The sequence below is a fragment of the Phoca vitulina genome, unplaced genomic scaffold, assembly GCF_004348235.1.
Source record: "Phoca vitulina isolate PV1807 unplaced genomic scaffold, GSC_HSeal_1.0 scaffold40, whole genome shotgun sequence".
In the NCBI taxonomy this organism is placed as follows: Eukaryota; Metazoa; Chordata; class Mammalia; order Carnivora; family Phocidae; genus Phoca; species Phoca vitulina.
The window spans coordinates 1698906-1712721 of NW_022589743.1; the positions used below are offsets into that span (position 1 = coordinate 1698906).

The 13816-nt window shown below is 49.5% G+C and overlaps 1 protein-coding gene and 3 non-coding genes across 4 annotated transcripts in view; 2 read left to right on the forward strand and 2 right to left on the reverse strand.

The window, feature by feature from the left end:
* LASP1 (LIM and SH3 protein 1) overlaps positions 1-3949 on the reverse strand; it is a 39471-nt gene extending 35522 nt beyond the window's left edge. The window contains exon 1 of the mRNA XM_032428793.1: positions 3783-3949. Coding sequence (XP_032284684.1) covers positions 3783-3851 — 69 coding nt within the window. The 5' untranslated portion in view covers positions 3852-3949. The remainder of the gene's footprint in view (positions 1-3782) is intronic.
* A 769-nt stretch (positions 3950-4718) lies between these two features.
* TRNAC-GCA lies at positions 4719-4790 on the forward strand. Its single transcript has one exon. It is a non-coding gene; the product is annotated as a tRNA-Cys (tRNA).
* Positions 4791-6488: 1698 nt separating this feature from the next.
* Positions 6489-6560, reverse strand: TRNAC-GCA. The gene has a single exon. It is a non-coding gene; the product is annotated as a tRNA-Cys (tRNA).
* Positions 6561-10410: 3850 nt separating this feature from the next.
* On the forward strand, positions 10411-10482 carry TRNAC-GCA. The gene has a single exon. It is a non-coding gene; the product is annotated as a tRNA-Cys (tRNA).
* The last annotated feature ends 3334 nt before the right edge of the window (positions 10483-13816 follow it).

The window sequence follows — 13816 nt, forward strand, 5'->3', positions numbered from 1 at the left end:
GTCACTGTGCCTGCCGCCTGGCACCTCGCCCTCTGCACCCAGGCTGCCCGAGGTGGCCATGACTCAGGGCTGGAGGATGAAGCCCTCCCCTCCCTTCCTGTTGCCAAGTGTTACAGTGCCTCCCTCCTCCGGGAGCAACACCAGCTGTCCCCTGGCCGGGCCGGGGTCACCATCCTAGCTCAGTCGGCCACCTGGGCGGCCGGCTTAAAGGCAAAGACCTTGGCTGCAACTCCCCAATTTTCCAGGGGGAGATTATTATTCCTAGTGCCCCAGCTCCATACAGGAGCCCAGGCCCACAACATTCCTCAGGCCAGGGTCAGAAAGGGGTGGACCACTACGGACACTAGGAGACGGTGTAAATAAAAGTACCTTTTGCAAACAGAACAGGCAGAAAAGCTGAGCACAAAGCACTTTTAGATTTGAATTCCAGCTCTGGCTGAGCAGGGAATGAGCCACATGATCTGTCTGAGCCTCCATGTACGGGGTTCATAATTCACGGGAGCAATCACATCTGTTTTGTGAAGACTGAACCTGGTACGTTGCAGTGAGTAGTAGCTACCGTGAACAGATGATCACGAAGTGATCGTGGGGTACGCTCAGCTTCAGCTGGAAAATAGGGCACCACAGCTACGTGGACTTGCCTTCTCTCTCTCTCTCTCTCTCTCTCTAGTCTAGCCCAGCCGCCTTCTACCTTGCTGCCCCCTGTGGGGGGGTGGCTCAGACCACCAGAGGCAGAGCGCCCTCCCCTCCCAATGAGGCGTTCCAAGGGGAGCTAGCAGCCTACCAATCCTCTACCCTTCCCGAAGGTCTCCACCTGTTTTCAGGGGCCTGGGAAAGGAAGCCAGCGGAGAGTACTCGACAGTACAGATCCCTGGATACAAATGCATCCCCAATAGGGTCCGGGACAAAACTCCGCCCTTCTCCAAATGTAGAGGACGTTCTGGGACACAGACTCCCCTCCTCCCCAAAGGCCCTGCAGCAGCCATTCAGAGAGCCTGGCACAAAGCAAGTGCTCAATAAATATTTGTTGAATGAACGAGCAAATGAGGTCACCCCATTTCTCCCCCAACTCTAAGCCCAGAAGTCCTCTGAGGAAGCACGTTTCGACCTCCCTCCTCAAACGCCATCATCGGCGATATATATTTATTCAGCATGCACAGCTCGCTGGGTGCTGCCGGTTGGGGGCAGGGTGGCCATCAGCGGTGACACGGCCTTTACCCACCTAAGCCTTTGGGAGATAAGGCTCAGGGAGGAGAAAAAGCTAACAGCAAGGACGTAGCTTGTGCTCTGGGTCACATCGTGAGCTATGTACCATAGGGAAATCGTAGTGAAATGAGTCTAATTTGACTCTCTCCTCTAGTAAATGGGAGGCCTTGAGAAGTTGGTTAGCAACCGCATCTGTGAGACTGAATGCTCCCCCCTCCCAGGTCTCGGTCCTCTGGGCACCAGGTCCCCAGTCCAAGTGCCTGTGCTTACCGTCTGAAGAGGGTTGGGAGGAACAGGTCTGACACCTGAATATTAGAGGCCTCCTGCTCAGTGGAGAGGGGGAGGTCTCCCCAGGGCCACCGCCTGTAAGGAGAGCTCTAAAAAGAGGGAGGAATCACCATCTCCCACTTCCCAGGGCAACCCCACCTGAATGTCCTCTTCCAGCTAGGGCAAGTAGAACCCCAGGAGACGGCATCTTGCAGGATCCCTACCCGCCCCACCCCCACCTCTGGCACACAGCACCAAAAGATTTTATAAGGGAGCTGGGTGTGGGGCTGGACCGAGTATCCCAGAAAGACAGGGAGGACACAGCCTACACCGCATCCCCTTCCAGGCACTTTGGCAGGAGCTGTAGTACACTGCCCCACCTCCAAGGAAATGACATCATTCATACCCATGTGACAGATGGTGAATACTGAGGCCTAAAGCCATTCATAAAGTTGGTGGGAGCAGACCTGGAACTTGGACCAAGTCTCCCCTTGGCTCCTGGCCAAGCAAACCCTCCACCAAATACTGCTTCTGCCTTATATAGGTGAAAGAGCCCACAGCCTCTTCCCAGTTCATGACTATAGAGAATGGGGGAGTGGCGGGGCACATGGAATGCAGAGGCCAAATGCAAGATGCAGAGGCCAAAATCCCTCCCATCGAGGAAAGGCAAGAACCCCGAACAGTTAGTTCTTCAGCTAGTGCCTCCAAGCTCAAGTCCTGCCTTCCAGAAGCTGGAATGGTCTTTGGGAAGATCAGCACCCCCACTGCTTGTGCCCATATTATGGCTCTCCTCTCCTCCTGCCCAGCCCAGGAGAGATAACGAAACAGCAGCAGCCCCATATATCTGCTTCCTCCAAGAGCAAGTTCAAATGTATTTCAGGACCTGGGAACCCTACCCCATTGCCCTGACTCAGAGGCTAAAGATCACTGAGGAAGCTCCAATCCCAAGGGAGAGGGAAGAGACAAAAAGTATCCAATGAACTATCCTTTCCCAAACAAAACCTGGCTCCAGGTGTGCGATGAAGCAGGCCCCAGGGCTCTGCACCCCTCTTCCATCCCATGCCCCCCAACCCCTACCAGTTCAGACAGGTAGGAGGGGATATTTGGATTTGGAGTCAGCTTTGGGAGGTGGGTGAAAGGCATGACAAGGAAGGAGAAAAACCACAGAGGCTTCTCCTCCAGAGTGGGGAGAAGATGCGGAGGGGGAGGAATCGCATTAGGATCTTGGGGAGCTTAAAAAACCGGATCCTACCCGAAACTGCTGGAAACACCCAGTTCTACTCTTCACCTCCCTCCAAAAGTATAATAGCAACCAGATGAATAAGTCCAGCACGGATTGGGGGGGCGGGGAGGAACGATGCGTAAGGGCCCCCAAGGGACCGTGAATTTCCAGAAGGCCACCTTCCCCTCTTCCTAACACCTCCCCCTCTTCTGGGCTTCCCCTGAACTCAGCCAACCCCACCCTTCATTGGGGAAACCTGCTTTGAAAAGTTAGCTCTTTGTTCTACAAGCCGGTCTCAGGCTCTGAGCACAATTTCAGGAGATCTCTGCAAAGCACCCCCCACCCACCCTACTCCAGCACCCGACCCCGCCCCGCTCTGGCTGGGCGGCCCAGCCCCGGGAGTTGGCTTCTAATTTGAGGTGGGGGCTGGGAAGCTATGAAGGAGGTCTGCTAGTCTATTAAGCGCGGAACCACCGAGGGGGGTACAGGTCGTCCAAAAAAAGGGGTCTCGCAGTGGGGCTTGGGTCCTTATCCGAAGCCCAGTTCACCAGATGTAACACTGGCCGGCTGATAGCCCCCGCCCCGGGTCTCCAGGCCATGAAGTCCGGCCATTTGCGGCCAGAGCTGCGGGTTTCGCTGGGCCCCCCAGCCTCTGCCCCGCCCCCCCCGCCGCCCCCTCCCCCCAGCGCCCCGCGCTTCCGCCTACTTGGCGCTCAGCGCGGCGGGGAAAGGGAGCGGCCGTCTCCTCTCACTCTCCCGGCCCTAGGGGGCGGGACTGCACCCCTAACCTTCCCCCACCCCCCACCCCTGGGCCTGGCCTCCCTACTCCTCTTCCGTCCTCCCAGCCCCAGGGCACAGAGCCCACTATTCTCCAGCAGTGGCTGCCGCCACGCGTGGACTCCCTGCCGCGCCGCAGATCTCCCGGTTTCCAGACTGGGGTCTGTCCCCACACCCCATGACACCGCCCTCCGTTCCTCCTCCCCGGATCGCGGGGATGAGGCGGCACCGACCCGGCCCTTCTCTCCTCCCCTAATCCGGAACATAGCTCGGGGATTGCAACGACGCGCCTCCGGATCCCGGGGCTCACCTTATCCAGACAGTTCACCTTCTCCGTGGGGTACACGATCTTGCCGCACCGGGCGCAGTTGGGATTCATGGCTCCGGGAAGGGCCGGGGCGGGGACGCCCGAGCTCGCGCGCGTTCTCTTTCCCCGGAGCGAGCTGGCGGGAGGCGGCCGCGGCTGCAACTACACAGGCAGCGGCGACGGCGGCTGGAGCTAGGGAACTGGCCTCCGCCTCCGCCCTCCTTCCCCTAATAAACACAGCGGGGAGGAGGGGCTGCACCGGGGCGGGGACGCGCCGCGGGCGCGGGCAGGGGCGCGCGCGGGCGGCGCGCTTCCCGGGCGACGTGGGGCTGCGCGGGGGCGGATTCCGGGGAGGGCGGCGGGGCCGGGGGCGCGCGCCTAGGTGCGTCCCGAGGGTCCCCCGTGCCCCGGCGCTCTCCGGCGGAAGGTGCCCTCAGCGCGCCCGGAGGCCAGGGACCCCTTGGCGCTGGAGGCGGCGCGGAGCCCGTCTGGCTGCACATCTGGGGCGCCCGGGCTGCGGGAGGCGGGCCAACCCCTCGCACCCATCGAGGGTGGGGCTGGAACCCTCCCGAACGCCGGATTGGATTCACCAGATTCGGGGACTTTCCTTTGTGCCGGTCGATACCTGGCGTGAACCTGCGGACGGAACGGGAAGCCCCTGCCCCGCCCCTCAGTTAGCCTCCCTTCCCCCACATCCTTTCCCACATTTGTAGGGCGGAACCCGTCCCTACAGCCTGGACGCTGCGCCTCGCAGCCCCGGCTAGTTCTTCCTTCCTCGCGCTCTGCCTTGCGGCTTTCCCGGGTTTCTCCGGGTCCGGACACCTTCTGCTCTCCGCTTGGCCCCCTTTCTTCATTCCTTTCCCCTTTCTCTTACTCCCTACCCTCAGTGTAGCAGTGTTTTAGCATCCAAAGAGCCATGTTCAGGCGCGACAGCGGCGTGGGGGTATAGCTCAGTGGTAGAGCATTTGACTGCAGATCAAGAGGTCCCTGGTTCAAATCCGGGTGCCCCCTTCGTGGTTTTTCCTTCACTCTGGCACGAGCATTTAATAAATTGGATTTACTATTGACCGTTGGATCCTAGGTCAAAAGAAAACCGAAAGTCGAATTTTTACAAATGCCATCCTCATTTTCCAACCTTAGCAGAAAGCTTTCGATTTTGCTTTGTACCCAGCAGAAGGAGGAGGAGTGGGTGCGCCCACAAACCATGTTCAAAAGCTGCAGCTCCCTATTATCCGCGCCAGAATTGGGATTTCTGCGGCCACCGCCCTCAACCTCAAGGGTGTCAGGCAGTTCGAGGCGCCCGGGTCAGAGGACAAGATTACTCCCCCAACTTGGGTTTCCGTTTCCGATGGGGGAGGTGGATGGTCAAGAGAGGGAAACCCACAAACACAACCTTTCCCCAACTTCAACTTTCTTTCTTAAGTAAGGTGTCATGGACCTGCCGTGTTCACCCTTCCCTCTTGCTCATGACACAGGCAGAGTGAAAGCACTTCAAGAATGTTAAAATGGCGAATTCACACCCATAGGCTCATTTTAATTTACAAAAATAAAGTTACATCCGGACGCAAACTGATATATACTAAGGCAATGACTCTCAAATTTGAGCGTGCAGCAGAATGACCAGAGGAGCTTGTTGAGACACCCCCAGTTTCTGACTCTGTAGGCCTGGAGTGCAACTTCAAGAATTTGCATTTGTAACCAGTTCCTGGGCGCTGCTGCTGCTGGTCAGGGGGCCACACTTCGAGAGCCACTGAATTAGTAATAGGAGGTGATTGTGCTTCACAACCTAAAGGTGGGACAGATATCTGTTGGCTTCCTGACTGACAGTTAACATTGTTGGGCCACAGGGAAACAATGTGTGAAAGCAGCAAGGGCATCCCCCTCGACTAGATTTTGCCCAAAAAAAGGAAAAATAAAGGAGAAAGGGAGAGACATGCTGCCCGGGTCAGGGGGCAGCTGTGATATTTTAAACCCGGAATCTGGTTGTGTCATCCTTCGGAGCCCTTGGGGAATACTTGAGTGCATTTTTCCCCATGGCTCTCATAACTGGGAGAGGCGTCAAAAGCCTGGGCATGGAGACTGAGCAGAACCACTGTCGGGGCGCAAAGCCCAATCCCAGGGAATAGCCAGCTTTTCACCCCTTTTCTGGACAGTGGGCCTCAGATTTACCACCTGCACTTTTATCAGGCCAAAGCCCTCCCTTTGAGCTAACATAAAGAAGGAGAAAGCCATCTACTTTTGACCTATCTTCTATCTGTGCTGGGTCTTAAACTTCTCAACCACATAGATAAACCTTCTGAACTTGGATTCTGTTCTAGTCTTCTCAGAGTATGAACTGGGCTAAATAATGTTCCCTCTCCCCCCCTCCCTGCCAGGCACTCCATTGTTAACCTAAAAAGAAAACTATAATTAACATTAAACCAATAGATCTCAAACTGTCTCAGAGATGAAAATAGTTTGGTGCTTCCTTTTTACCCACAAGTGGGCTTCTTGCCACTGAGTTGGGGTATGCCGTAAGACTGGACAGAGTAATAATCTACTGTTCAACCTCTAGGGTGTTGCTCTTTGCTTCTCAGGTACAAGGAACAAGTACTTGCTGGGGGAAATCAGCCAAGTGGAAGAGACCAGGATTCCAAAGAGTTTCGGATTCAAGACCTACAAATGTCCGGGTTATACTTGAACAACTGTGAAAAACAGTAAAGGTAACCAAGGGGGCACCCGGATTTGAACCGGGGACCTCTTGATCTGCAGTCAAATGCTCTACCACTGAGCTATACCCCCTCTGCTGGCAAATGTGTGATAAATTCTCTTTACCGCAATCCTAAATTTTTCATCCTGGAAATTATTTGTTGGAAGTTAGTTTCTTCTTGCTAGGTGATACTGAATTTTCTAGTAAGGAGGAACAGAACTAAAATACCAATAGAAGACATGGCATTTTGGAAACATGTGAAGTCAGGTACCAATCTGCCTTTTCAAAATAGACTCAATTCCCTATCCATAACCCCACCCATCTCTTTACCCAAAAAAGTCAGAAAACAATCTTTTGCAAAACTGGATAGGAAATCCTTTTCCCTGGTCTCTCTAAAAAGAATACAAACACCAGCTAACAGGACACCACTGGGAGACACTCCCTGCCTATACTCTCTTGAGGTCGCTCTCTCTTTTTATGGAGCAACTACTCCACGTTAGGTGCAGAACATACTTTCTGTTCTCACTCACACCAAGTCTAAAATCTAGTGAAGACAAACCAGAAACCAGAAAGTTAGGATCTGAAAGACATGAAAGGGACAGTTGGCTATCGGGGAGGGCAGGCATTCTAGGTAGTGGGAATGACTACCACCATGTCCCTAGAGCCAGAGTGGCTGGAGAGGTGGACAAAGGGAGGGCAATTCAAAAGAGCTGGACAGGTAGCCAGGGCCGTCAAGGGCCTTGTAATCCAAGGCAAGGAGTATGGATTTTATTGCATATGGATGAAAAGCCAGCCATTGGACAGTTTTGAGCAGGTATTTGAGATCATCACCCACGCTGCTGTGGGGAAGAGGTATGGGGACTCAAGAATGGACATAGAGAATACACACAATGGAATATTACTCGGCCTTTAAAAAGCAGGAAATTTTGCAATATTTGACAACATGGGACATTATGCTAAGTGAAATAAGCCAATCACGGAAGGACAAACACTGAATAATTCCACTTATATGAGCCATCTAAAACAATTGAACTCACAGAAGCAGGGAGTAGAATGGTGGTGGCCAGGGATGAGGAAAGAGATATGGGGAGTTGTTAACCAATGGGCATAAAATTTCAGGTATACAAGATGACTAAATTCTAGAGATCTGCTATGCAATATTGTGCCTATAGTTAACAATATTGTATTGTACACTTAAAAATCTGTGAAGGGACGTCTGGGTGGCTCAGTCGGTCGAGCGTCCAACTCTTGGTTTTGTTTCTGCTCAGGTCATGATCTCAGGGTCGTGAGATTGAGCCCCACATCAGGCTCTATGCTCAGCACAGAGTTTGCTTGAGATTCTCTGCCTCTCCCCCTCCGCCTCCCCCTGCTCATGCACACACTCTCTTTCTCTCTCTCAAATAAATAAATAAATAAATAAATAAATAATAAAATCTTTAAAAATCTGTGAAGGGGGTAGATCTCATGTTAAGTGTTCTTGCCACAAGAAAGGAGAAGAAAAAGACGGACACAGAGAGACAGGCTAGGATTCTATTGCAGTAGTGCAGGCAAGAGATGATGGTGGTGTCTTAGACTACAATAGTGGACTTCTTTCCTATTGCTGCTATAACAAACCACCACCAACTTATTTCCTTAAAACAACACAAAAATATTATCTTACACTTCTGGAGGTCAGAATTCCAAAATCAAATTCACTAGGCTAAACTCAAGATGTTGACATGCCTGTATTCCTTCGGAGGCTTTAGGAGAGCATCAGTTTCCCTGGCTTTTGTAGCTTCCAGAGGCCACCGGCATTTCTTGGCTCATGGCCCCTTCCTCCATTTTCAAAGCCAACGTAGTATCTTCTCACCCTCTGATCTCTGCATCCATCCTTACATCTTCTCTCTGTCTCTGACTCTGATCCTCCTGCTTCTCTCTCATAAGGACCCTTGTGATTCATTTGAGTTTATCCACATAATCCAGGATAATCTCCCCAACTCAAGATTCTTAACTGCAACCACATCTGCCTTTTATCTTATAAGCTAACAGATTCACAAGGGGATTGGGACATGGACATATCTGGAAGGCCCTTATTTAGCCTACTACCATGGGAACAGCAGAGCTGGAGAGGAGTGTAGGCCTCCAGATGGGCCATGGAAGAGAAGCTACGTGCTTCCTGTAATTTGGATGGCTTGAGGAAGAGGAGCGAAAGAGAAGAATCACGAGTGACTCTTCTTTTTTGTCTTCACCATCTGGGTGGATGGTGGTGTGGTTTCCTGAGATAAAGAATGCCGGGAAAGGAGTAAGTTTAGAAGGGAAAAAATTAAGTTTCTTTTTAAAACTCTTACACAGAAAGTAAAACAGTTCACATCTTCATTTCTTTCATTATCAACGACCTGTCTCCAACTGGATTGTAAGTTCCTCGAGGGCAGGGATCGCTTTGCATTCCTCCTTGTTTTCCCCACAGCAGTTGGCACAGCACCTGCCTGGTTCACATGCTAATATGGGTCAACATGTTAAGAGTGAGGTGCTCCGTAGATATTGAAGAGGGGATGTTAAGTATGCAGTTGAAGATCCAGTGAATTCTGGGGACCAGGGAGAGGTCTGGGCTGGAAATGTAATTCTGGGAGTTGTCAGTGTATAGTGGGGAGTTGACGAAGGAGGTAGTAAATCCCAGAAGTGTGCTAGACTTGGCTCATACTGCTTGTGAGAACTGATGATTGAATTTTCAGAAATTTTAAAAGCCAGTTGACTTCCTTGTGGTAGCTTGAAATTGGCAGGTGGGAGTATTTGCACCGTGGGAATTAGCAAATGCTATAAACCAGGTCCTTTGAAGCCCACTGTTAGCCATTTACCAGCACACCACTGCTTCTGATTCTGCTTTTCTCCAAAATGGAAGAAATAGGCCAGCTCTTCAGCTAAGAGAGTGAGGAAAGATAAGATATGGAAGGTTTGAGACAGGAGAAAGTGTGTGAAATAGACATTTTGGAGAGTGAGAACGTGAACCTAGCCAGCCAGTGGTGTAAGAATTCTAGCCAGGGAACACTAGCCTGTTTGAGATTGATGAGGTGACATAGGACTTGTGAGCTCTTCTCCAGCAAAAATTAGTGGACTGGGTGCTAGCTTGGTGTAATGTGGTAGTTGAGTTTTATCAGGATTGTGGTTTGGCTGGCAAGTACAAACTAAGGTGTATAGTGAACCAGGCAGGCGCTGTGCCAACTGCTGTGGGGAAAACAAGGAGGAATGCAAAGTCATCCCTGCCCTCAAGGAACTTACAATCCAGCTGGAGAACCAAGATACATACTCCAGGGGAAAAAACTACTGACAATCAGGAAGGTAAATGCAGAGTAGCAGAACTGCAGAGACAGGTCGTTGATAATGAAAGAAATGAAGTCACTGGCTTTCTTAAAAATGGGTCTCAAGAAAGAAGAAATGTGCAAGTGATTGCAGTTGCACAAAGCAAAGGAAGGGCTTCCCGATCTAGGGGAAACCTGTTGATGTCTGAAGAGGCCAGGGGAGAGGAAGTGACTGAAGATGCTGAGAATGGAGACAATGGAAGCTTGTCTGGTACAGGAGGAGAGAGGGTCTGAAGAAGGACAGGGGAAGCATTTCCTCTCTTGCACAAAGCACTGGGCTGGGGATGCAGTGCAGCTCGGGTTGCAGGCAGGGGGGCTGGCAATGCACGGAAGAATTCCCAGACACCAGAGGTAGAAAAGCCTGTCGTTGATGGAGAGAAGGAATCCCATTCACACCCCCCCACAGGACCTTCAAGCCTGGGTCACAGCAGACCTCACATTCCTCTCCCACCACTTGGGTCGAGATTGTCTCTGCAATCTTCTCTTGATTCTATCATCCCTGGAAACCTGAAACAGTCAATCACAGGTACTAAACTATTACTAACCACCAGAGAGGTCTGGTCAGCGAACGCCACAATTAAGGTATAATCCCTCTCTCTCCAGCAGAGGGGGTATAGCTCAGGGGTAGAGCATTTGACTGCAGATCAAGAGGTCCCCGGTTCAAATCCGGGTGCCCCCTACTGTATTCACTTTTAAGCCCTACCACCCTCACGATGATAGGAAAGAGATACAATACTAACCAAGCAGGCGTCCCTGCAGAGTGTCCTGGAAATAGGGAAAGAAACTACAGCACCAAGGATTTCAGGTGCTAATGGCTGAGTCAACATGAAAACAAAGTAATTACTGTATAAGGCGAGAATGTCTGCAACCATTCTGGGGTCCTCCATCCAGGTCAGTGGTTCTGAAACAATGGTCTGGGGGATTCCTGAGACCCTTTCTAGAAAGAGAAAAGCTAATTTTATAAGACTACATTATTTATCTGTTTCTTGTTCTTTCATGAGTATACAGTAGAGCTTTCCAGAGGCTATACCATGATGTGTGCTATCACAAGAGATAAAGTGTGGGAACATGAAAATCCAGCTGTCTTCCTTTAAGCCAGACATTAAAGGGATCTCCAAAAGAATGTAAAGCAAAGACACTCCTCATTAAATTATTCTTCTTTAGAAATATGTATTTTTCATTTTAAGATGTTATGTATTTTTTAATAGGCAGTGGACTTATTATCTTAAGTGAATTAACAAATACTTAAACATTTCGCAGTTTTAATGTCTAGTCTAGTCAATGTCAATAGATATAACCTACATAAACAAAAACTCTTTGAGGTCCTCGATAATTTAAGAATGTTAAGTGGTCTTCAGATGAAAATTTGAGAAAAGTAAAGAGGTGGCTCAGGGGAGAGCATCCTGGGGTTGCGAAATGGCACAGGGAAGAGATGACATTTGAGCACAATTCTGAAGAAGATGAGGATAAATATGAGTCCTGAAATTCTAAGCAGTTTGGTGTTGCTGGAGAATGAAGTGTAAGAGGAAAGGTGATTGGAGATGAGGCCAGAGAGAAGGTAAGCCATTTCAGGAGGAGACTCCAGTGTTATGCTAAGGAGCTTGGACTTTATTCTATAAGCACTAGAAGGCCAGCACGGGGTTTTAGTGATGGAATGTTATGGTGAGACACTGGTGGTAGCACCAACTAAGAAGACTAATAAAGGGGAACCTGGTGGCTCAGTCGGTAGAGAATGCAATCATTGTCCTTGGGGTTGTGAGTTTGAGCCCCATGTTGGACATAGAGTTGTTTTTTTTTTTTTTAAAGATTTTATTTATTTATTTGACAGAGAGAGAGTGAGAGAGGGAACACAAGTAGGGGGAGTGGGAGAAGCAGGCTTCCCACTGAGCATGGAGCCCAATGTGGGGCTCGATTCCAGGACCCTGGGATCATGACCCGAGCCGAAGGCAGACGCTTAACGGCTGAGCCACCCAGGCGCCCCTAGAGTTTACTTTAAAAAGTAAAAAAGAAGAGAAAAATACAGGCAGAAGAGCAGATCTCCGAGGAAAATGATGATTTCTGTTTTGGACGTGCCAGTTTTGAAGTGCCTGTGGGGTGGAGGTATCCCAATCACCATTTCCATATATTGGCGAGAGCTAAGCAGAAATGTCTGCACTGGAGATATAGATGGGGGGGAGATTAGCATATAGACAACAATTGAAGCTATCTGGGTGGATGTGATCACCTAGGGAAATAAAGGAGGAAAGAGCTTAGTGGCTTAGAGCCTGTGCTTTGGAATTAGCCGGATTTGGGGTGGCATTCCAGCTCTGCCTTTCACAAGCTGTGTGATCTTGGACACATGACTTCACCTTTTCATTTCTCTGTTTTCTCATTGGTAAAATGAGAATAATAATAATACCTACATCCCAGGGTTGTTGGGAGGATCCTCACATTCCAGTAAAATGCTTACCTCGATGACTAGGACTCAGTAACATTCCATAAATAGTAAATTCTATTATTAGCAGCATCATGGAAAACATGGGTGAAGAGTGTTAAGAAGGTGGGAATGATCCCAGTGTGAAATGCTGTGGAGGTCAAGTAAGACACTGAAGAGTGTCCTTGGAATTTGAAAATGAGTAGGTCACGGTGACTTTTCTAGTATAATTTTTCAACATACATCATTTCTAGTATAACTTCAGTCATGTAGTGAGGACATAAGCTACAGGGTTCAAGGAATGTGTACATGCAGGAAATAAGGAAGTAGAGACCAATCATTTCCCATGAAAATGACCAAAAAAACAATGGCATTGGGAGAATGGGAAGCTGATAGAGAGTTGTAAGGAACATTTTTAACACCAAAAAAGATGAAAGAAGATAATTCCAGAATAATAGGCAGTATTTTTTTTTTAATTTTTTTATTGTTATGTTAAGGCAGTATTTTAAATTGAGCAAAAAATTGAGACACCTGGGTGCCTCAGTTGTTAGGTATCTGCCTTTGGCTCAGGTCATGGTCCCAGGGTCCTGGGATCGAGACCTGTATGGGGCTCCTGGCTCCACAGGAAGCCTGCTTCTCCCTCTCCCACTCCCCCTGCTTGTGTTCCTTCTCTCGCTTTGTCTCTCTCTGTCAAATAAATAAATAAAATCTTTTAAAAAAATAAATTGAGCAAATGTAGCTTTATAAGAAACACTATATTTTCCAAATATTTCTAATTTTGCCATAAGTGAATGAAAGCTTCTTCATGCAAGGATGCTGACAGATGGAGATGATGGAGATTGACTTCATTTGTTCAGCAGCCATTCACCATGTATTTATTGAGTGAGGCCCCATGCTAAGAGCTAGGGATATACTGTTGAACAAAAAGGACATGGACCCAGCCTTTATGGAGCTTAGAGACTAGCTATAGACTTTGGTGGGGGTGATCCAACAAACAATCTTCAAATATATAGTTATGAATTGTAATAAGTAGTATGAAAGATATGAAAGAAAAATGCAGCATGTTAAGACTTATGACCTAGAAAGAGGGTCAGGGCAGATTTCCCTAAGAGACAGTTAAGCTGAAATCTAAAAGATCAGTAGACATGGTGTACATGAAGAGGGTAGGCAGGGTAGAGTACTCCAAGCATGTGTGAGGCCTATGGGTATTCAGGAGCATGGGCAGTATCCGGGACTAAAAAGTCAACTCGTCAGAACAAGAGCAAGCGTGGTGCAAGGTAAGGTTGACAAGGTAGAGTAATGCCAGATCAGGGCCTAGTAGGCCATGATAATGGATTTTAACTTTGATTCTTTTTTTTTTTTAAGATTTTATTTATTTATTTGACAGAGAAAGACACAGCGACAGAAGGAACACAGGCAGGGGAAGTGAGGGAGGGAGAAGCAGGCTTCCCGCGGAACAGGGAGCCCGATGCAGGGCTCGATCTGGCTCGATCCCAGGACCCTGGGATCATGACCTGAGCCGAAGGCAGATGCTTAATGACTGAGCCACCCAGGTGCCCCTTAACTTTGATTCTAAGAGCACTAGAAACCACTGGAGGAT